The sequence below is a fragment of the Protopterus annectens genome, chromosome 11.part0 (genome assembly GCF_019279795.1).
Source record: "Protopterus annectens isolate FY-2018-M chromosome 11.part0, PAN1.0, whole genome shotgun sequence".
Taxonomy (NCBI): domain Eukaryota; kingdom Metazoa; phylum Chordata; order Ceratodontiformes; family Protopteridae; genus Protopterus; species Protopterus annectens.
Genome location: NC_056745.1, coordinates 499,567,890 through 499,592,776, shown reverse-complemented (window position 1 = coordinate 499,592,776; position 24,887 = coordinate 499,567,890). Strand labels below are relative to the sequence as shown.

Below are 24,887 nucleotides of genomic sequence, written 5' to 3'. Positions count from 1 at the left end.
CGACAGGGATATATAAGATGCAGCCGACGCCATTTTCTTCAGTCTTTCTTGCCGCGCGGTGCCCGAAGCAGAAGCAGTTCGCAAGTGCCGGTCAGCCGACTCCTGAGATTTTCATTCCGAATCCAGAACCAAAGTCTTCTAAAAAAGCTAAGTACCCCGTTGGGGAAACTTTTTCTTGCCTCAGACCGATGTCAGTAAAAGTTAATAACTGTATTTCTTGTGGGAAGCAAATACCTCATAAGTATTTCCACTCCTATTGTATTCCATGCCTACGCCCTGACCACGACGTCACTGGTTGTCGGTTTTGTGCTAGGTTTAACAAGCGCACTATTAAACGTCGGTTTGATTTTGCCCGGCATTATTTTGGTAGAAAATTCAATTACACCATGCCATCGGAAATTCAGACGACCGCAATGCATAAAAAGCACAAGGACAGGCATCCGAGGCCCAAAACTGATGACGAGGCCGGTCGCCGGTTCTCCGGTTTTCAGCAAGGTGCCTACGCAGCCCCTGACGACCGCTTCCACAGAACCACAGACCGCATCCAACTCCCACGTGGAGCTGGCTGGGCCTTCGGACACACTAGGTCTTCAGCTTACCGAGCCTAAACCTTCAGAGGGAATCGAAGTAGCTGAGCAATCCACAGTTGCAGAGGGTGTTTTCAGACCTACCCAGTTAACCATTAAACCCTCTATTAAATCTAAGCCCCCCTTAAAAGCAAAGAAACAGACACAACTCTCCCCAGGACAGGCTTCCATGCCTAAGAAACAAATGCTAAAAATGGCCGAGGACCTAATCACCCTGATCAGGGGGTCCCATCCCCCTCCTGATGAAAGGCCCAGACAGGATGCTGACTATGACTCTTCTGACCAGGTGTCCATTTCCTCAGACCTAGGATATTCTTTACCCCCTTATGAGGATTCTGATGCTGAGGAATCAGTTCCATCAGCCTCTCCGCCTGAGGTTTACTCCTTTGGGGAGACCTTGCACACCATGAGGGAGCATTTCCATTGGGAAGGTCAGGATTTCCTCAGAATCCAACAAAAGGCTCAGAGACTTCCTTTTATTGCCTCAACACAGACCCCTTGCTATCCCACCAGTTTTAGACATTGTGGATGATGTGTACACTGAATCCAGTTTGAACCCTGACTCCTTACCTCCAGCCCCAGTTAAACCTGATAGATATTACAGAGTCCCTGACTCTCACAAATATCTCTACGAAAGCCCTGTTGCTGACCCTGAAACTATTTCTCAGGGACCCAAAGGGATTAAGGCCTCATCAGCAAAAAACCCAGATGTTCATCATGTTTCACTGTTGCAGTCATCACTGTAAGGTTCTTCCTGCCGGCAGGCAGCCCTCGGTCGGCCAGAATCCCAAAGTCTGGGTCTGGCGTCGGCTCTTCAGTCATGCTCCCTGATGTCAGAGCGCCAGGAGTACAAAGCTGCCAGCCGACGCCATGTTCTCCAGTCTTTCTTGCCGTGCGGTGGAAGCAGTTCGCAAGTGCCGGTCGGCTGACTCCTGATATTTTTCGTGCTTTATTCCGAAGACTTTCTTCTTCTTCTCAAAGCTAAGTACCCCATTGGGGAAACTTTTTTCTTGCTCTAGTCCGATGTCAGAAAAAGTTAATAATTGTATTTCTTGTGGGAAGCACATACCTCATAAGGATTTCCACTCTTACTGTATTCCTTGTTTGGGCCCTGACCACGACGTAGCTAGTTGTCGGTTTTGTGCTAGATTTAACCAACGTACTATTAAGCGGAGATACGATTTTGCTTTTCACTACTTTGGCAGGCGATTTAATTACAATATGTCATCGGACACACTTCCGACTACCGGAGTTCACAAACGACGCAAGGATAAGTACTGGCCTCCGAGGTCCAGATCACACGACGGTTTACAAGCAGAGCCAGCTACAGGTTCGGCCGTCGTCAGTGAGGTGCTTTTGCAGCCCCTGTCGTCGGCCATTACAGAACCGATTGCCGAAACGGACTCCCACGAGGAGCCAACTAGGCCTTTGAGTACTACAGGTGCAGGACCTTCAGACAATGCTCCCTCGGATGGGTCCGGAGCCGCTGTGCAGGTACTGGCTTCCGAGGGGGTTTTCAGGCCTACACAGCTTCAGATAAAGGCAAAGACAAAGGCGAAGACTCCTTCTAAATCAAGGACTCAAGTCCAGGCCTCCTCTGATGTCCTTCAAGGATGCATCTGCAGTCATAACAAATGGGGTTGTCCTGTCGTCAGGCAGCCCTTCGGTCGGCCGGATTCCAAAGTCTGGGTCCGGCTTCGGCTGATGTCGCACTTCACCCGACGTCATCTCTGCTGGTCTTCGGGTATAAAGGCATCAGCCGACGCCATTTTCCTCAGTCTTTCTTGCCGCTGCTCAAGCAGAAGCTGTTCGCAAGTGCCGGTCGGTCAGATCCAGAGATTACTACTACCGAATACTACTTGAAGACTTCTAAAAGCTAAGTACCCGTTGGGGACTCTTTCTTGCCTCAGCCGATGTCAGAAAAAGTCAATAACTGTTTAACTTGTGGGAAACAAATACCTCATAAAGATTTCCACTCTTACTGCCTGCCTTGCTTAGGCCCAGACCACGACGTAGCAGCTTGTTCGGCCTGTGCTTCCTTCAACCGACGAACGCTTAGGCGTCGGTCGGAGTTTGCTGAACAGTTTTTCGGCTCAGATTTTGCGTACATTATGCCGTCGGATCCTCCGACTACCTAAATTGTTAAAAAACGCAAAGAAAAAGACCGACACTCGCGGTCTGCGGTTTCGGCCGAAACCACGGTTAAGCAAGCGCAGTGTCTCGGTTTCGGCGAAACCGAGAAAACCGGTCAATCTTCAGCCGAATCCACGACTACTACTGAGGCTCCTGCTACCTTAGTTGAATCGGCCTCAGAAGTTTTGCCTACTACTGTGGTTCCTAGTGATTTATCAGACACCATTCCTTTGGATGTCTCTACCCCAGCACGTGGTGCTGCTAGGCCTCCTGCAGCCATGTCTATTAAGGCCTTTGCCAGGGCTAAAGCAGCCAAAACTGTTAAATCAGTGCCTGTTAAGCCCCCTCACACAGGCCCACTTCTAGTTCACAAATGCTTACTCTGGCAGAGGATTTAATATCCTTAATTAGGGGATCCCAATCTCACCCAGACAGGGCCTCTCAACCCCCAGAAAAGAGACCTAGAGCAGAGCCCCCCGAGCCAGTGTCCTCTGATGATTCTTCGGATGACTCAGACATTACAGATCAGCCAGAGGCTCCTTTTTCTACTTATGAAGATTCCGATGCTGAAGAATCCATTCCATCTGCCTCTCCACCAGAGGAATTTTCCTTTGGGGAAACCTTACATGCCATGAGAGAACAATTCCAATGGCAGGGACAAGATTTCTCAGATTCAAGAAAAAGGCTTAGGACATTTCTGCACTTACCACAACATAGGCCCTTAGCTATACCTCCAGTACTGCCTGTTGTGGATGATGCATTTAATGATGTTTGCACTGCTCCTGATACTTTACCTCCAGCCCCTGCCAGTTAAGGATTTCTTACAGGTTCAGCCCCCAAGGTTTAGCAGGAACTGGCCTGCCAAAAATTGGTCCTTTCCAGACTCCTCAAAATCTCAAAGAGGCAGGAATAGACACTCTAGAGGCAGAAATCAATTCAGAGGAGGTGCCTACAGAGGACGACAGTGGCAAGGCAATAACCGAGGCACAGACACAACCACTGCCACTGCAACAGGACAATCACAGTGACTTGGCTCTGACACCGCCTACCAGGGAGCAAATAACAGCACCTTTAGGCGGAAAGTTAGCCTTATTTTCGAAAAATTGGCACTATATCACAAAAGACAAGTGGATTTTGCAAACCATAGTCCAAGGTTACAGGTTCCACTTCCACACCTTACCAGTAAAAAGAGGAATGCCAAACCTACCTCCAAATCAAAAAACAGAAGCTCTAAAGCAGATAGCGCAATTAATAAAGATAAGAGCTGTGGAAAGAGTACCAATAACAGAACAGGGCAAAGGATTCTACTCCAGACTCTTCCTAGTACCAAGAAAAGAGAAAAGTTGGAGACCTATTCTCGACCTGTCCGTCTTAAACACATACATCATTGTCCCAAAATTCAAAATGCTGACCCTTCAGCAACTTCTTCCCATGCTGGGCAAGGAGTGTTGGCTGGTAACTCTAGATCTCAAGGAGGCATACCTGTACGTCCCCATACGACCAAATTGCAGAAGATACCTCAGATTTCTTGCAGGATCAGAGCATTATCAATTCTCAGCATTGCCCTTTGGCTTATCTACTGCCCAGAGTATTCACAAAATGCCTGGCATCAGTAATCGCTCACTGCAGGCTACAGGGAATCCAAATTTATCCATACCTGGACGACTGCCTGTTACAAGCGGACAACAAAAGCAAGCTGACAACAGATTTACAAAGAGTCATTTGCTTACTACAAGCCCTGGGATACACAGTCAATTTACAAAAGTCAAGACTGATACCATCCCAAACAAGAACATTCTTGGGTGCGAATTGGACACAGCAAAACAAATGGCATTCCTAACTGCAGAAAAACAAAACAACTCCCTCTTTACTTCTTGGCATTAACAAAGCAGAACAAACTAACAGCAAGAAAAGTACTGCAGGCCTTGGGCTTCATGGCATCATGCATAATCTTGATCCCACATGCCAGACTGCATATGAGAAAGCTACAGTGGTACCTAAAGAATTTATGGTCTCAACACAGGCACAGCTTAGAAACGAAATCCCACTAATCCCATGCCTGAAACAGGAGTTCCTATGGTGGGCTCAAGCATGCCAGTCAAACCCAGGCTTGCCCTTCCACAACTTTCAAGCAAGCCAAACCATCACAACGGACGCCTCAGACCTAGGCTGGGTCGCTCACATGTTGGACAAATGCATACAAGGATTGTGGACTCCAGACCAGCTGCACCTGCACATAAACCAAAAGAAATGCTGGCAGTAAAACTAGCAATCCAGAAATTCAGACCATTCCTCAAAGAAGGCCATTTAATGATAAGGACAGACAACACCACAGTCATGTGGTACATCAACAAACAGGGAGGCACTCATTCATACCCCCTATGCAGAATGACTCTGGACCTTTGGAATATGGCTCTGAGCTACAACATCCAGTTACAGGCAGTATTTGTGCCAGGAAAAGAAAACACCCTAGCAGACATGTTAAGCAGAACCACCTCGGATGCTCACGAATGGATGCTACACCCGGACATCTTCAAGGCCATCACAAAGAAATGGGGAATGCCACAAATAGACCTATTCGCATCCCCACTCAATCACCAGCTCAAAAAATTCTGCACAAGGACATACCACCCACTTGCATGGAAGGTGGACTTTCTATCCTTCAGTTGGAAATGCCTGACAGCATATGCATTTCCACCTCTTCCTTTGATGCACAAGGTACTACTGAAAATCAAAGAGGAACGCCCAAGGATAATCCTGATAGCTCCGAATTGGCCAAGACAACACTGGTATCCATTGCTGAGGAGCACGTCTCAGGGGATAATGTGGTCAATACCCCTGATGCCTTTGATGTTAACTCAGAACAACTACAACATCATGCACCCAAACCTAAAAACCTTGCAACTGACTGCCTGGAGCATCACATAGCAGCAACTAACCCAGACCTATCCCAAAGGGTTAAAGACATTATCCTTGAAGCCCGCAGACCTTCAACAAGAAGGAACTATGCAGGAAAATGGAAAAGATTTGTCATTTGGAGTACTGAAAGAGGAAAAGATGTGTCGAACATAGATATTGCTAACATCCTGGAGTACTTGGCAGAGCTTCTACATACAGGCCTGTCCTATTCCTCCATCAAGATACATGCATCAGCTATTTCAGCAGAATACAGCTTCGATCCACCTGTCTTTTCGCATCCTCTACTCAGGCAGTTCCTCAGAGGGATCAAGAATGTAAAACCTCCTAGGAAACCACCATTACCAGCATGGGACTTGAACTTTGTGCTAGAAAAATTAACACTCCCTCCATTTGAACCAGCAGCAACAGCAGATCTTCAACACCTGTCATGGAAAACTGCTTTCCTACTGGCAATTACTTCAGCAAGGAGGGTTTCTGAACTACAGGCCTTAATGGCAGTACAACCCTTCCTAATCTTCCATCAAGATAGGGTGTCCATGAGAACTAATCCTACATTTATGCCTAAGGTGGTATCCAGAGTGTCTTTAAACCAGGCAATCCACCTACCTACCTTCTTTCCCAATCCACAGAACAGGGGGGAAAGACTGCTGCATACCTTGGATGTACATAGACAGTTACGCTACTACCTGGACAGAACCAAAGGTGACAAAAAAACTGACCAGCTTTTAGTAGCCTATGCAACAGGAAGGGAAGGAAAAGCAATTTCCAAACAGACAATCTCCAAATGGATAGGAAATTGCATAAGATTCTGTTACTCCTACCACGGAAAACCAATTCCACAGAACATAAGACCTCATTCTACAAGGGCTACAGCCACTACCACAGCTTTCTTACGAGGAGTGGCAACCAAGGACATTATTGAGGCGGCTACTTGGACCTCCGTGCATACATTTGCCAAGCATTATAATTTACCTCTATACTCTAGATCCCGAGCAGGGTTTGCCACTGCTGTACTGCAAGGGATCCTAACTACACCATAATTCTTCTTCCTCCTCCCCTAGTTTGGCTATGGTATTCTACCCATTTGTTATGACTGCATATGCATCCTTGAAGGACATAGTACAGTTTTGTACCTACCATAAATGTAGATGTCCGAACAGGATAGCATCTGCAGTCAGGATTACCCACCCTCCTTCCCCTCTGTGGTACTCCTAGGGTATTTACCCTCCTAATAGCTAGCTGGGGGGGAGTCTCTTATGGTGTATTTGTTTGTATATATGTACTTACATTGTTATTTTTTGTGTTTGCCTTCTACTTTTTTAGAAACATTGGCATTTATCCAAAATTTAGCTTATCAAGAGGGCAACTGGCATCTGGGGTAAGAAACACTGAGGAAAATGGCGTTGGCTGATGCCTTTTTACCCGAAGACCAGCAGAGATGACGTCGGGTGAAGTGCGACATCAGCCGAAGCCGGACCCAGACTTTGGAATCCGGCCGACCGAAGGGCTGCCTGACGACAGGACAACCCCATTTGTTATGACTGCAGATGCTATCCTGTTCGGACATCTACATTTATGGTAGGTACAAAACTGTACTATCCGGAACCCAAGTCTCAAAAACAACTGCTTAAAATGGCGGAGGACTTACGAACTATGATTAGGGGTTCACATCCCCCTCCAGACAAAAGGCCAAGGCAAGAATATGATTATGAATCCTCTGATTAGGCATCTATTTCTTCAGTGTCTTCCTCTGAACAGGAATATACTTTCCCTCCTTATGAGGATTCTGATGCTGAGGAATCCATTCCTTCAGCTTTTCCCCCTGAGGATTTTTCTTTTGGGGAAACTGTACATGACATGAGGGAACATTTTCACTGGGAGGGACAGGAGTACTCTGAATCTAAGAGAAGGCTTAGGGATTTCTTCTTCTTCCCCAACACAGACCCCTGGCTATTCCTCCTATTTTGGATATTGTGGATGATGTTTTTTCTGAGGCTAATTTAACTCCTGACTCCTTTCCTCCAGCCCCTGTAAAGCCTGACGGATATTACAGGGTCCCTGACTCCCACCAGTTCCTTTATAAAAATCCTGCTGCTGATCCAGAAACCATTTCTCAAGGTCCTAAGGCCGCCTCTGCTAAAAACCCTATTCCGTCAGATAAGGATTCTAGAGCTTTGGAGAGATGGGGCAAAAAAGTGTACACTTCTGCTACTTTATCCATTAGGGCTTTAAATTGTCAATTTCATATGCTAAAATATCAGCAATTTCTGCTGTTTGTTATGAAACAAAAGCTAGGTACCATTTCTGCATGTGCAGATAATAAGGAATTTACACGATTTGATGCATGCTACTGAGCAGGTGGGGAAGCATGGCTTACACTGTGGTTTTGATGCCTTGGAGGCTTCATGCAGGGCGGCTGCCACTGGCACAGTCATTAGAAGGCATGCTTGGTTAAAGGAACAAAACTTGCCTGATCAAGTGAAAGCAAAGTTACTGGATGCTCCTGTTCAGCATAATGTTTTGTTTGGGTCTAAGGCTGAAGAGGTGATAAAGAAAATGGAGGATAAGGCAAAATCCATGCAAACGGTTAAGGATTTCTTACAAGTTCAGCCCCCAAGATTTAGCAGAAATTGGCCAACTAAAAATTGGTCCTTTCCCAGCTCAGACAGGCCTCAGAGGGGTAGATATAGGCGCTCCAGAGGGAGGACCCAAGCACAGACCTCTTACAGACCTAGACAGTGGAGTGCTTCCACCCCCAGGGGTGGAGAGGACAGGCCTCAATCTTATAGAAAACAGGCTCAATGATTCCCCCTGTATGGCTCCAGGAACCTCTATCCTGAAGCCCCTCTAGGAGGAAAACTCTCTCTTTTTCACCAAAATTGGACTTACATAACCCAAGACAAGTGGGTTCTGGATGTAGTTTCAAGAGGTTACAAATTCCACTTTCATACCTTGCCAAGACCAAACGGATGGCCAGACCTACCAAAACTCCAGTGGGCAGAGGCATTAAACCAGGTGGGGATCCCTCATGGCTATGAGGGCCATAGAACTGGTTCCACAATCAGACACGGGGCAAGGCTTTTACTCAAGGCTCTTTCGAGTTCCCAGAAAACAAAATTCCTGGAGACCCATCCTGGATCTGTCAGTCTTAAATACTTTCCTGGAGATACCAAAGTTCAAGATGCTTACTCTGCAGCAGCTCCTGCCAATGTTGAGCAAAAATGCATGGATGGTGACATTGGATTTAAAGGAGGCTTACCTACACATCCCTATCAGACAGGAGTGCAGAAAATACCCTCAGGTTCAAGGCCGGCTCGAAACATTACCAAATGTGAAATTGTTCAATCTCGCCGTTTGTTCTTATGCATGGGTTTGGAGCCGATCCTCGGCTCTGAGACGGCCACTTCTACAGCTCTGCATCTTGAGAAAGCTCGAGGCACAGTCCTGTCCCACAATCCCCTAGTGCTAATCCTCAGATCTAGTTTGCCGCGACAGCAGATGCATCGCAGAAGCTCGGGCCAGTAAAGTTTTTCAATTTTTTCGAAGTTTTCTCTAACTTAACTTTATTTAGTATAGATATTTGAGAAATATATATTAGTCTTTTACTAGTGTAGTTGCAGTGGGAGTGATATATTATTATTACTATTATTATTTTTATAAAGTTTTCTAAAGGCAATTTTTTAGGCCTATTTTCCTGTCTGTTTTAACAGGTGTTTTTCGTTAACAAAGGCTTAAGTCCTTACTCCTTTTTGTGTGTGTGATATATACATTCATTTAATTTTTTTCTTTTTTTCAGGTGTTTATATATATGTCTGGCTTTTTCAACATGTCTGAGAAACAAAAATCAGGCTTTAAGAAATGTCATTGCGGACAGAAAATGTCCATCACGGATAACCACTCTTCCTGCGTCTACTGTCTTGGCTCTCTCCACTTACAGGAGGACTGTTCTATTTGTCATTCCTTCAGTGGGAGGGTCATGATGGAGAGACGCAGGAAGTTAGTAGACGGGTTTATTAAAGCCCGAATTTCAGGAGGCCCTTGACAAGGCTGAATTGGTATCCAAGTCTTCGAAGGGGTCCAAATCTTCGAGAGTGTCGGAGCCAAAGTCATCGGCTCCGAGCACCTCCATTAAGATTCGGACACCGGCTCCACAGACTTCGGTGTCGGCTGTCGAATGTATATCTTTGATCGAGACTCCGGTCTTGGAGCCAGTCTCGGAGGTTCCGCCGCCATCGATCCTTCACTCGGTGACCATCGATCCTTCACTCGGTGATGACTTCGGCCCCTTCGACCCGCTCTTCGAGACCTTTATATGATTCGGATGTAGATCGAGTGATACAGAAGTTAATGGAGAACTCGGCCCTTTCCAAATTGATCGAAGTTTCTTCCCAGCTGGTTTCGAAACTCAAAGCCCTCCCTGGGTCATCTACTGCTCCTCCTCCGAGACCTGTCGAGTCTTTGAAGCCGAGAGTCGAAGTTCCGATCATGGTAGAACCATCGATACCGAAGCCTACAGCCGTGCTTTCGGTACCGTTGACCTCGACGCCCTCGGAACGGATCGAGGGGTCCCAGAGCCAACTATCGTTCCTGGGTTCCGGGGCGGACAGTCGAACTGAGCTGTCGGTACTGACTCTCCCCCTAGGAGCCTCGGCTTAGATTAGTTCGGCACCGTCCTCTGGGTCGGAGCCCGGACCCCCGGTCTCGGGGATTGTTCCTGGTTTCTCGAAACCAGGAAGGTCTTCGGATCCGGGTACCGGTGCCTTCGACGCCATGAGGAAGGTCTTGTCGAAACAGACACATATCTCATCGGATTCTTCTTCTCCTCCCCCTAAGGGCCCACGTTCGACTTCTGTATTCTCGGCTCCTACAAAGCGTCGAGATCCAGTGCCTCAGTTGCCCCCAGAGGGTGCTCCCGGTTCCTCGGACGCTTCTCCAGAAGCCCCATCTGAAGAAGTACCAAGGAAAAGACTGTGCAAGAGGAGGCACATAGATTCCCCACAGGAATCTCTTACATCAGGTACAGATTTAGATGAAGCAGAGGGGTCCCCACGGTCCCCCTCGGAGGATGTCTCCTTTGTGGACATCCTGGAGATCCTAAAACGGAGGGGAGATTGGCAGCCACTTAACCCTTCTGTGGATGAATCAGTATTGCTGAAGGCATTCGGGGCTCTACCTTCTACCTCCTGGGTGACCCCTCCCTTTGACGAACTTATGGACTTGATAGCTCGTAGGGCTTGGGAGACACCTGACATGGTGGAACCAGTTCCCCGCAGACCGAATAAGTTTATAACAGCCCCCCAGGACAAGAGTTTTCTTACAAAGGGTGTTCCAGTGGATACTATGGTGGTGGCGGCAGCCACTAAGAAGGACATGTCAGAGTCCTCTTCCGCTGTTTATCCACCTAATAAAGATTCTAGGACGATGAACAGCTATGGGAAGCGCATTTTCAGTTCTGCGACTTTTTCCATGCGATCGCTGAACTACTTGACGCATTTTACGCGTTTACAGAGGGATCTCCTCAAGGAACTCGGAGATACTCTCCAGGGTCGTACAGATGCTGCTCTTACCGAGAAAGTGACAGCACAACTTAATACCCTTAACTCTGTAGTCAACTCCTCCATGAGGCTCATTTCATATGCGGCCGAAGGTGCAAGTAGAGTGGCAGCTTCAGCGATTGCACTTAGGAGACAATCCTGACTGCGGCTGTGCTCCTTTGCGGAATCCTTCAAGTCTTCCTTTACTAACGTCCCATTTGATGGTGCCTCTCTTTTTGGCCCCAAAGTAAAGGAGACCCTCACTAGGTGTGAGCAAGAAGGGAAGACCCTATCTGCTGTAGGAGTCTGTTTTTCCGCCCCTTCCAGACCATACCCCAAAGGGCAAAGAGGTGGAAAGATGTGGTTCCGTAAGACACAGGGTTCCTTTCAGTCCACACAGAGTGATAATGCCCCTTCCAGAGGCAGAGGAGGGGGAAGGAATGGAAGATGCCGACCAAGCGGCAGAGGGGGTCTGCAAAACCAGGGCGACAGAGATACTTTCTCTGGCAAGCCCTTCCAGCACTCCTGAGAGGAGGCCCGACTCTGGAGGCAGTCGGGGGACGCTTAACTTTGTACCCGCTGGCCTGGCGAAATTTAACTTCAGATTCGTGGGTACAAACTATAATTACCAGAGGTTACGACATAAAATTCATAAACGTTCCCCCTACCACCAAAAGATTTCCAGACGTTCCACCCAATCTGCGGAATCAGGCAGACTTAGAGATCCAGAAGCTGCTCAGAAAAAGAGCCATCCAAGCAGTCCCGGCAGGCCAAATAGGATCCGGAACTTACTCAAGGTTCTTTTTAGTTCCAAAGAAGACAAGGGACTGGAGACCAATTCTGGATCTCAGCAAACTAAACACCTTCGTAGTGAAGGAGAAGTTTCGGATGGTCACGCTACAGTCAATCCTTCCTTTTCTGCAGGAAGGAGACTGGAAGTGCTCTATAGATCTCAAGGACGCATACTACCATATAAAAATGGCCAGACCGTCCAGGAGATTCCTGCGCTTCCGGCTGGGAGCCAGTCATTTTCAGTTTCGAGCTCTGCCGTTTGGCCTCACCTCAGCCCCCAGGGTGTTCACCAAGTGTATGGCAGTAGTAGTGTCTCACTTGAGACAACAAGGATTCCGGTGTTTCCATTATCTAGACGACTGGCTCCTCTCCGCCACCACCGAGTATCATCTGCTCCAAGCAAGAGATTACACAATCAGTCTTTGTTCCCGTCTTGGCGTTACAATCAATTTCGAAAATCTACCTTATCGCCATCACAGCGTATCTCATTTATATGGGCAGAACTGGACACTACTTTGGTCAGGGTCAGGCTTCCACCAGAAAGGTTTTCAAAAGTAAGGGAGCAAATTGCAGTACTCCTTCAAAAGACAAAAGCAACAGCAGAACAGGTTTTGAGAGTCCTGGGATTAATGTCAGCTGCACTGGTTGCAGTCCCTCTAGGAAGAATGCACATGAGGATTCTTCAATGGCTACTGTTCGCCCAGTGGTCCTATCAGCACCTGCCATTGTCACACGAAATTCTGATCACATCCTGCTGCAAGCAGGATCTGCGATGGTGGATGCCATCTCAAGACTTGACACAAGGTCGACCTTTTACCCTACCAACCCCGATCGCGACAATAACCACGGACACTTCCCTGATCGGGTGGGGGGGTTTGTTCCAGGGAAAGACGGTCCAAGGTCAATGGTCCAGAACAGAATGCAAACTGCACATCAATGTCCTAGAGCTAAGAGCGGTGTTTCTAGCGTTGCAACACTTTCACAGCGTCTTACCTCAAGGAACAGTGGCAGTCAAGACAGACAACATGTCAGTGGTCTGGTACATCAGCAAACAGGGAGGAACAAGATCTTATCCACTATGCAGAGAGGCCCTCAGGATCTGGCAATGGGCTCTCTCCACCGGATGCTTTCTGATAGCAACGCACATTCCCGGGACGTCCAACGTAATTGCGGACAGGTTGAGCAGAGCCATCCTGTTACCTCACGAGTGGTCTCTGAAATCTCAAGTGGCGGAAGCGATATTCCGCAAGTGGGGCCAGCCTTGCTGCAACCTTTTTGCATCGCCGATGAATGCCAAATGCAGAAGCTACTTTGCCCTTCTCACTCCACCAGGGAGCGTCCCCAGAAATTCACTGGTTCACGATTGGCCCCCGGGTCTCCTTTATGCTTTTCCACCCATTCCGTTAATCCCCAGGTTTCTACAGAAAGCCAAACGTCTGGAAAGGACCATAATTTTAATAGCCCCATTCTGGCCTCGACAGATCTGGTTCCCCTTTCTTCAGGCCCATCAAATCGAGGAGCATGGATTCTGGACCCAGTTCCAGACCTTTTGACCCATGCGTCAGGAGCCCCTCATCCATCCCTGCAGGCCCTAAAATTGACAGCTTGGCTGCTCCTCTTCTCATCCTAGCCAGGTCAAGCCTTTTGTCCCCTGCGGTTAAACGCATAATTGTTTCCTCTCTTAAACCATCCACTACAAAGACTTACCAGAGCAAGTGGAAACGTTTTTCTTATTGGGCATTTCAACAAGGATTAGATCCAACAGAAGCACCGGTGCACAAAATTTTGGAGTTTCTGTCTAAGATCTTTGAAGAAGGAGCATCATCGTCCACAGTTAGAGTCCAACTGGCGGCCATATCGAACTTTCATGTGGGTGAAAGAAATTCTTCCATCATGTCCCACAGACTTTGCAAGGCGTTTTTGAAAGGCACTTTTCACCTCCGTCCTTCCATTCGTAACCCAGTTGCTCCTTGGAATCTTAACCTAATTTTATCCCAGTTGATGTTACCCCCTTTTGAACCAGCCTCCACAGCCTCTCTTAAGTTCGTGTCATGGAAAACCTTATTCTTGGTGGCTATAACCTCTTCTCGTAGAATTTCGGAATTACACGCGCTATCTGTTCGACCTCCCTACTTGATTTTCCACTCGGATAGAGTGACATTACGCACCAATCCGTCTTTTCTCCCAAAAGTTTGTTCACTTTCAAATATTAACCAATCCATCGAACTTCCCACCTTTTTCAAAAATCACACTAACAAGTTGGAATATATGCTGCATAAGTTAGACGTCCACAGACAACTCAGGTTTTATTTGCAAAGGACAAAAGATGACAGAAAATCAGACCAGCTATTTATATCCTTTGCTGACCAAAGAAAAGGTATGGCGGTTACGAAAGTTACCTTGTCTAAATGGCTCACGGATTGTATTAAATTTATCTATTCATAGACGAAACAGCAATTACCTTTTCAACCCAAGGCTCATTCTACCAGGGCGATGGCCACATCTCTAGCCCATGCAGCCCGTTTGCCGTTGGATACTATTTGTACGGCAGCAACCTGGGCGAAGCCTCATACCTTCATTCTCCATTATAAGTTGGACAAGAACTCCAAAGATATGGCCTCCTTTGGTTCCATGGTCCTCAGGAACGTTCTCCCATGAGCCACCCAGGGTAAAGGAGCTAGGGACGCTACCCATGCGTAAGAACAAACGGCGAGATTGAACAATTTCACATAAAGAAGTTATGTTCTTACCATAACGTTCCATGTGAATTGTTCATCTCGCCTTTGTTCTTACTACCCATCCTCCATCCCCCGGCCTATGGTTTTTTTTCGGAGAACGGGATGATTTGGATTCCATTTCAGCTTGTCTTCAACACCTTCTGTTCAGTCTCTGGCTTCTTCTGTTGTCAGGGTACACTTCTCAGTACCTAGGTATTTTTTTGGGCATTGCTGCCCCTTATCTTTAAATTACTGCTAGCGCCTGGGGCGCATTGTTATCTTCTGGTGTTAGCAAACTAGATCTGAGGATTAGCACTAGGGGATTGTGGGATAGTTCTGTGCCTCGAGCTTTCTCAAGATGCAGAGCTGTAGAAGTGGCCGTCTCGGAGCCGAGGATTGGCTCCGAACTCATGCGTAAGAACAAAGGCAAGATGAACAATTCACATGGAACGTTATAGTAAGAACATAACTTCTTTTTCTCTGTGCTGCCCTTTGGCTTGACTACTGCGCCCAGGGTCTTCACCAAATGCCTGGCACCAGTAGTAGCTTACTGCAGACTCAAGGGAATTCAAATTTACCCTTATCTGGACGAATGCCTTATTCAAGCAGACAGCAAGGATGTCCTACTCCAGCACCTGGAATTTGTTCAAAATCTACTCACGTACCTGGGATTCACTGTGAACATAAAAAAGTCAAATTTGACACCCACACAACAGATAACTTTTCTGGGTGCTCTTCTAAACACAACCCAGATGGCATTCCTGACATCCGAAAAACAACTTCAGCTGGCTTCAGCTTTCAAAACCCTGGCGTTAATGTCTCAGCTAACTGCAAGGAAATTCCTCCAGGCTTTGGGTTACATAGCCTCCTGCATCCTTCTCATACCATATGCAAGACTGCATATGAGAAAAATACAATGGTACCTAAAAAGTGTATGGTCCCAGCATTGCCACAGTCTAGACACACAGATTGCTGTTTTGCCTTGCCTACAAAAGGAATTCCATTGGTGGACCATGGCATGTCTTCATAACAAAGGGAAAGCCTTCAGTCTGCCTCCAGCCAACCACGTGTTAACCACGGACGCCTCGGATTATGCATGGGGAGCCCACTTGCAGGGGAAAGGCCTGCAAGGTTTTTGGACAGAGGATCAGAAGCACCTACATATCAATTTAAAAGAGATGTTAGCTGTACAGAATGGCCTCTTGGCTTTCAGGGATCTTCTACAGCCAGGACAACTACTGATACAGACAGACAACACCACAGTTATGTGGTACATAAACAAGCAAGGGGGTTCACACTCCTACCCCCTTTGCAGACTAGCCATGACTCTATGGAACACAGCTCTAGCTTGCAAAGTGGATCTACAAGCTCAGTTCCTGCCAGGGAAACAAAATATTCTGGCAGACAGCCTGAGCAAGAACCTGTCAGACCCACATGAGTGGATGCTAGACACCCAAATATTCAAGATGATTACAGAAGCCTGGGGCTGCCCGGACATAGATCTATTTGCATCCCCCCTCAACTACCAGCTACAGATTTTTTGCACAAGGACATATCACAAACTAGCATGGAAAGTGGATGCTCTCTCATTCAGTTGGAGGAACCTCTCTGGGTATGCCTTTCCTCCTCTACCACGGGTGTTATTAAAGATAAAGCAGGACAAACCCAAGATGATTTTACTGGCCCCAAATTGTCCTCGTCAATTTTGGTACTCAACACTGATGAGTCTATCCCAGGAGCCTCCTTGGATTCTACCTCAGATTCCAATTCTTTTGTCCCAACACCAGGGCCAGGTTCTGCACTCTCATATCAAAACTCTCAGCCTGGCAGCCTGGCATATTCAGGGTCTATGATTAATCCTACCCTTCCCAAACAGGTCATGGATATCATCTTAGAAGCCAAACGGCCTAGCACTAGAAAATCTTATGAAGGAAAATGGAAGAGATTTTGCACCTGGATTTATGCTCAGGATTCAGATCCTCTCATTCCTAATATCCCATTGATTTTGCATTACCTGACAGACATGTTACATAAGGGTTTATACTTCTCCTCCATAAAAATACATGCCTCAGCTCTCTCTGCACATTACAGTACAGATCCTCCAATCTTTTCACATCCACTTCTGAAACAATATCTCAGAGGAGCAAAGAATTTAAGGCCCCCTAGGACACCACCCATACCTGCCTGGGACCACAACTATGTTCTGGAAAAACTTACTCTGCCTCCTTTTGAGCCTGCTGCCACATCTGATATTAAGTATTTATCATGGAAGACAGCTAACCTACTGGCTTTGACTTCAGCCAGGAGAGTGTCGGAGTTACAAGCACTCATGGCTGTGGAACCTTATATTATTTTTCATCAAGACAGGGTCTCTTTAAGGACTAATCCTACTTTCATGCCTAAAGTGGTTTTAAACCAAACTATTCACCTGCCAACTTTTTTCACTAATCCACAAAATAAGGGGGAAAGGATCTTGCATTCCTTGGACGTGCACAGGCAGCTTCGTTTTTACCTGGACAGAACCAAGGATATCAGGAAAACAGAACAATTGTTTGTTTCTTATGCAGCAAATTCCCAAGGCAAAGCTATTTCAAAACAGACCATTTCTAAATGGATTGCTCATGGAATCAGATTTTGTTACTCTCATCATGGAAAGCAAATCCCAGGAAAAATTAGGACTCACTCTACCAGAGCTGCTGCTACTTCAGCTGCCTTTCTCAGGGGAGTACCTACCAAAGATATTTTGGAAGCTGCAACTTGGAGTTCAGTGCATACTTTCTGTAAGCACTATAATCTCCCTCTTTATTCTAAGTCTAGGGCAGGCTTTGCTTCTGCAGTCTTGCAGGGCCTTCTAGCCGCCCCTTCTACTCTATAACCACCACCCTTTATCTCAGCTTTGGGATTCAACCCTACAGTGATGACTGCAACAGTGAAACACGATGAACATAGTACAGTTGTGTACACTTAACCATAAATGTAGATGTTCGAGTGTCTTCACTGTTGCAGTCTGGGTTACCCACCCTCCTGTCCCCTCTTATACTTTTATTAGTGTGGTTTCCTACTTCACCCTTCTTCTGAGGTGTATTTGCTACAGGGTATGGGGTTTGTTGTATGTTACATTTTTGTTTTACTATTAGCCCCCACTTTTAGGCACCTGACATCTGGGGCAGGAAAAACTGGAGAACATGGCGTCGGCTGGCAGCTTTGTACTCCTGGTGCTCTGACGTCAGGGAGCATGACTGAACAGCCGACGCCGGACCCAGACTTTGGAATTCTGGCCGACTGAGGGCTGTCTGCCGGCAGGAAGAACCCCACAGTGATGACTGCAACAGTGAAGACACTCTAACATCTACATTTATGGTAAGTGTACACAGCTGTACCCTCTGACAGAGATTCTAGAGCTTTAGACAGATGGGGAAAGAAGGTATATACGTCTGCAGCTTTAGCAATGAGAGCCTTGAATTTCCAGTTTCACATGCTAAAATATCAGCAATTTTTGATGTCTCAGTTGAAACAAAAGATGTTTCCAGATTCAGATCCTCCTGACTTAAAAGAAATGCAGGATTTATTGCATGCTGCCGAACAAGTGGGAAAACATACTTTGCAATGTGGGTTGGATTCCTTAGAGGCCTCCTGTAGAGCAGCAGTTACAGGCTCTGTCATTAGAAGGCATGCTTGGTTAAAAGAACATACGTTTCCAGATCATGTTAAGGTCAAATTATTGGATGCACCTTTGCAGCAGGATGTGCTGTTTGGAGTTAAGGCAGAGGAGGTATTAAAGAAGATGGAGGATAAGGCAAAATCTATGCAAACGGTGAAAGATTTCTTACAGGTTCAGCCTCCTCGTTTTAGCAGAAATTGGCCAACAAAGAATTGGTCCTTTCTAGTCACAGACAGACCTCAAAGGGGCAGAAACAGACATCCAAGAGGTAGAAGTCGGACACAAGGCCCTTACAGGCCTTGACAATGGGGCACACCAGGCCAGAAAGAAGGAGAAGACAGGCCTCAACCTTATAAAAAACAGACTCAATGAATTTCCACTACAGCTGCCAAACAGTTCTCTCTTGGCAGCCCCCTTAGGAGGAAAACTGGCACTTTTCTATCACAACTGGCATTGCATCACCAAAGACACATGGGTTCTCAACATTGTATCTCAAGGTTACAGGTTACATTTTCACACCCTGCCAAGGCTAAAAGGAATGCCGAATCTGCCACCAAATCAATGGGCAGAGGCTCAAAAACAAATTACAGCACTCATGGACATGAGAGCTACTCAAAAGGTACCACCACAGGAACAAGGATTTTACTCAAGACTCTTTCTGGTTCCCAGAAAGGACAAAGCCTGGAGACCCATTCTGGACCTTTCTACACTAAACACTTAACTGGATGTACCGAAATTCAAGATGTTGACACTACAGCAGCTTCTTCCCATGCTGGGCAAGAAAGCTTGGCTCGTGACGGTAGACCTCAAAGAGGCATACCTGCATGTCCCTATCAGACAAAACTGCAGAAGATACCTCAGATTTCTAGCTGGTTCAATGCACTATCAATTCTCTGCACTGCCCTTTGGCTTATCTACTGCGCCCAGGGTCTTCACAAAGTGCCTGGCACCAGTAATTGCATTTTGCAGGCAAAAAGGAATTCAAATTTATCCATACCTGGACGACTGCCTGATTCAAGCAGAGAGCAAGGACATTCTACTAAACCATCTGGCATACGTAAAAAAGCTAAGTTGCCTGGGGTACACAGTAAACGAAAAGAAATCAAAACTAGTGCCCTCACAACAGATAATATTCCTGGGTGCCAGCTTGAACACAACGGCCCAGATGGCTTACCTCACCAAAGGCAAGCAAGGACAACTGACTCAATATTTTCAATTAATGGCAACAAAGACCGAACAAAGACAGAACAATTCTGCAGGCCTTGGGCTACATGGCATCTTGCATACTACTAATTCCATATGCCAGACTGCATATGAGGAAACTACAATGGTACCTAAAGAGCGTATGGTCTCAGCACTGTCAAAGTTTGGAAACAGTTATACCACTAATTCCTTGCCTACAACAGGAGTTTCGATGGTGGGCACAAGCTTGTCACCTCAACAAGGGACAACCTTTCACTCAACCCACAGCCAGGCAGACACTGACAACAGATGCATGGGGAGCACACATGGCAGGAAAACGTATCCAGGGCGAGTGGCCCACAGAGCAAAGACATCTCCACATCAATCAAAAAGAGATGCTAGCTGTACAAAATGCTATTATAGCTTTCAAGGACCTACTTCATCCAGGACAATTACTACTAAAGACAGACAGCACCACAGTTATGTGGTACATAAACAAGCAAGGGGGCACATACTCCTACCCCCTCTGCAGACAAGCCATGACCTTGTGGAACACAACTCTAAACTACCAAGTTCATCTGCAAGCACAATTCCTGCCAGGAGAGAAAAACACACTGGCAGACGACCTAAGCAGAAACATTATGGACCCACACAAATGGGAACTGAATCCACAAAATTTCAGAATGATAACACAAAAATGGTGGAGCCCGGACATAGATCTGTTTGCTTCCCCAAAGAACTGGCAATTACAGAAATTCTGCACAAGGAGCTACCATCCACAAGCATGGAAAGTGGATGCCCTCTCATTCAGCTGGAAAAAACTACAAGTATACGCTTTCCCTCCTTTACCTCTCCTCCCAAAGGTACTCATAAAAGCCAGGCAGGAAGAGCCAAAAATGATACTGATTGCACCAGACTGGCCACGCCAGCGCTGGTACCCAATCTTAAAGAACTTAGCACAAGAACCACCCTGGATTTTGCCTCAGATCCCAGAGTTGCTGACACAGCACAACAATCAGATACTTCACAGCCAGCTAAAGACCTTAAACCTAGCTGCATGGAAAATTCCCTAGTCAAGCAAGCAATGCCTGTCTCCAAAGCTGTTATGGATGTCATTCTGGAGGCCAGAAGGCCTAGCACCAGGAAAGCATACTCGGATAAATGGAAGAGATTCTGTGCCTGGGACTAAGCGCACAGCCTTGACCCTCTTGTCCCAAACATTCCTCAGATACTGCAATACTTAACTGAGATGCTGGACAAGGGCCTCTCTTTTTCATCCATCAAGATCCACGCCTCAGCTATCTCTGCTCATTACAACACAGATCCACCAATTTTTTCTAATCCTTTGCTCAAACAATACCTCAGAGGGGCTAAAAACATAAGACCGCCCCGTAGAGCACCTATACCAACTTGGGACCTCAACTATGTTTTGGAAAAATTAAATCTACCTCCTTTTGAGCCAGCTAACACAGCAGAAATAAAATACATCTCTTGGAAAACTGCTCTGCTACTGGCAATTACATCAGCACGAAGAGTTTCAGATTTACAGGCACTAATGGCAGTGGAACCTTTCCTCATCTTCCACCAGGACAGGGTGTCTTTAAGAACTAACCCTACTTTTATGCCAAAGGTAGTATCAAGTGTGGCTCTAAACCAAACTATTCACTTGGCAACTTTTTATCCAAAACCACAGAACAAAGGGGAGAAACTTTACATTCTTTGGACATTCACAGACAGTTACGCTTCAACTTGGACAAAACCAAAGCTTTCAAAAAATCTGAACAATTTTTGGTAGCATATGCTGCAGGAGTACAGGGAAAAGCCATTTCAAAGTAGACTATTTCAAAATGGATAGGACACTGTATACGTTTCTGCTATACCCACCATAGGAAGCCTGTACCTAGCAGCATTAGATCTCACTCCACCAGGGCAACAGCCACTTCAACTGCCTACCTCAGAGGAGTTACCTACCAAGGATATTTTGGAAGCAGCAACATGGAGTTCTGTGCATACCTTCACCAAACATTACCATTTGCCTTTATACTCCAAATCCAGAGCTGGCTTCACCACTGCTGTACTGCAGGGCCTTATAGCCACCCCTAATGCCTTATAGATCCAGCCTCCCTACCTCAGCTTTGGGATTCCACCCAAGTGTAATGACTGCAGCAGTGTAACACGATGAACATAGTACAGTTTTGTACCTACCATAAATGTAGATGTTCGAGTGTTGACACTGCTGCAGTCCAGGTTACCCTCCCTCCTTCCCCTCTTACCTTCTGGTACTTACCTAGGGCAACTAACCTTTTTACCTATGGGGAGTATGTACTGCTAACTAAAAATGGTTGTTTGCTTTTCTTTTGTATTGTTTACTAGCAATTTGAATTGCCTACCTATTTGGGGGCACCTGACATCTGGGGCAAGAAAAACTGAAGAAAATGGCGTCGGCTGCATCTTATATACCCGTGTCGCACTGACGTCAGGGAAGAGGCGACAGCAACCGACGCCGGACCAAGACTTTGGAACTCTGGCCGACTGCGGGACCGCCTGACAGCAGGATAACCCAAGTGTAATGACTGCAGCAGTGTCAACACTCGAACATCTACATTTATGGTAGGTACAAAACTGTACTTTTGTGTGCACTTACATAAATGTAGATGTTCGAGTGTATTCAGTGTTGCAGTCCTGGTTTCCCACCCTCCATTCCCCCTTTTTTCCTAAGGCACAGACTGTAAATTTTTACTTTTTGTATGACATGTGTCCAAGGTGCTACCATTCCTGGGTTAGCCTTCTTTTGGGGGCTCCTGACAGTTAAGGCAAGAAAAACTGAGGCAATGGCTTCGGCTGCCTCCCTTTATACCTGACGTACTGACATCAGTTTTGCAACCGGCGGCAGCCGACGTCGTATACCAAGGACTCTGGTATTCGGGCTGACTGAGGGCCACCAGGAACTGGATAACCCATATGTGATGACTGCAACAATGAATGCACTCGAACATCTACATTTATGGTAAGCGTACACAACTGTAATTGTCCCCTCCATCCCCCTTGTATTCTCTTTCAATATGGAGACATAAGCGTCCCGTGGTGGCTTTTAGCCACCAGGACCACTTTACTTTATTTTCTTGTGCTTTTAAATGGGTTAGGGCAAGAAAAACTGATGTAATGACGTTGGCTGCCTTGCTTTATGGCACTGACAACCCGACGTCAGACTACAGGTGACGGCAGCCGACACAAAAAAACATTGATTCTGGTATTCAGGCCGGCCGAGGGCTACCACAGCAGGGATAGCTCACAGGTGATGACTGCAGCAGTGAATACACTCGAACATCTACATTTATGGTAAGTGTACACAACTGTACTTTGTATTTGCTTTGTAGTTAGTGTTTCAGTGGTAGCTTTCTACTTGTCCCATTCTTTTCCTTTCTTAATCTGTGTTTTTATGGTAGCACTTTATTTCTTTAGTTAGATATTAATTTAATTAATTTTATTAAGCAGTAATCCACAACTGGGTATGGGTATACCAGGATGTACACACAGTTGGCATGGTTATTTCACAAGGATAAAGCCTGAGTAATTAAACAAAGCCAACCATAACACTGATATACCCCTAACCCAGTCATGGATTATTACTATTATGCAGTGACATTACTTAAAAAAGAAATTGCTTACTTTTCTTAAATAATGCCTTTGTGTAAGGGCGCTGAAGCGTTACTCCATGTTTTTGTGCACAGTACATCAGTGCAGTGCAGGAGAAGCAGTGGAGAAAAGAGAAGCTTCGTTGCTGTTTTTGTGGTCGAGATTGTACGAGGGCAACGCAGAAATAAAAGGAAAATCAGGTATGTTTCTGTTTATTTTTGAGAATGTACTTGATTTTTCTTCTGTCTTGCTTTATTCATCCATATATTCCAATAGAAGTCCAACCGCTCAATGGAATTTTAGCAGTATTTCTATTGGTGTATGTGGGATTTACAGTGGGCAAGCTGATTGGGTTGTGCAGTCAGTTTGCTCGTTTTTGAATACAGATGAGCCCTCGTTGTATAATTTGTTATCACATGAATTTCTCCTAGTAGTATCAGTTACCATTTTTATCAGTTTTACCAGTCTTCTAGCATTTGTTTTTTTTCCACTTTCTGTAATCTTTCTTTCATCTATCTCAGTGTGTATGTCCATTTCTAAGTCAAGCAGATTATCCCTTAGATCATTTTCTTTCACATACTCCATGGCATGTATTTTCCTGGCACATCCTGCCCCATCTCCTACAGGATCCTTCTTGGGGAGTCATTGACTCATCATATTGTAAAATTGTGTGTATTGGAGTTTTCAAACTAAATCCTTCACTTCTTAGTTAGTCTGCCACATCGATTTCTATATGTTTCATATCTGCATTGCTAAACATTTTACCAGTTGCATTCCAGTTTCTCCCTTTATAGCTAGAACTGTATCAGTCATGATATTTTTAAGGCCAACTCCAGTGGCATAGAGGGACAAGGCCCTGACTGTGATCCAGGTAGTACAGGTGCATATAGTGGCTTGGGTGTTTATTGAAGTGGTACGGGGAAGAGAAGATTGAAATGGCTTTGCTGGCTCACTCTGGGGGAGGAGGACAGTGCACATGTCCATGTGCTTGTTCCGACGATGGAATCTGTAGAGGTCAGTGATCATATGGGAGCATTGGCATCAAGGGGGCTAGAGCAGTCCTGAGGAGTTATGTCACTTGCAGAAGCAAGCATCACACTACTGGAAACTCATCCATTGCACACTGAATCATGAAGCATTACATGACATGTGCAGTGGTGTTAGGAACCCAAAGCACAAAACACAAGTTACGTGTAGATGACAGCAACAGGCTCCACTCTTGTTTCCTGGTGTACTGAATAGGCTGAATAAGGTAGGCGAGAAGGAGGGGAGCCTGACCCATCACTGAGGTGAAGTGGAAAAATTAGAAACAAAAAAATGAAGGGCTTACATTAAATAAGTTTTAGGATACTGATTGTGTTTAGATAATACAGTACATAGCAAAGCATCAACTAAGTCGGAACTTTGGTCCTAGGTTTGAAATACTGAAGTCTAACCACATGACTGAACAGTTATGATGCTAGCTAAAACTGTGAAGTAAAAGTATGAGACAGTTATTACTAAGTTTGAACTTAAATGTGATAAAGTATTAACCAGTATAGTAAATTATTAGTCGCATGATTAAACAACTGTGACACTTTGCAGCTGTTTGAATATCATAGGGGGTAGAGTATTAACCATATAAATAAGATGTGATGATGTGAGGCATTGCAGGCTATGCCAGTAGAAGTAGGGCAGTGGATGTGTAACATATGCCAGCATAGTTAGCTAGAGTTTCTAAAGAAGT

General features: G+C 45.9%; 1 protein-coding gene across 2 annotated transcripts in view; it reads left to right on the top strand.

Moving 5' to 3' along the window:
• CNOT2 (CCR4-NOT transcription complex subunit 2) overlaps positions 1 to 24,887 on the top strand; it is a 2,080,381-nt gene that overhangs the window by 1,089,345 nt on the left and 966,149 nt on the right. The window contains exon 7 of one of the 2 annotated variants that reach the window (XM_044087992.1): positions 23,257 to 23,361. The exons of the other annotated variant lie outside the window; for it this stretch is intronic. Within the exon in view, the coding sequence (XP_043943927.1) occupies positions 23,257 to 23,361 (105 nt within the window). The remainder of the gene's footprint in view (positions 1 to 23,256; positions 23,362 to 24,887) is intronic. 2 annotated transcript variants of the gene reach the window in all.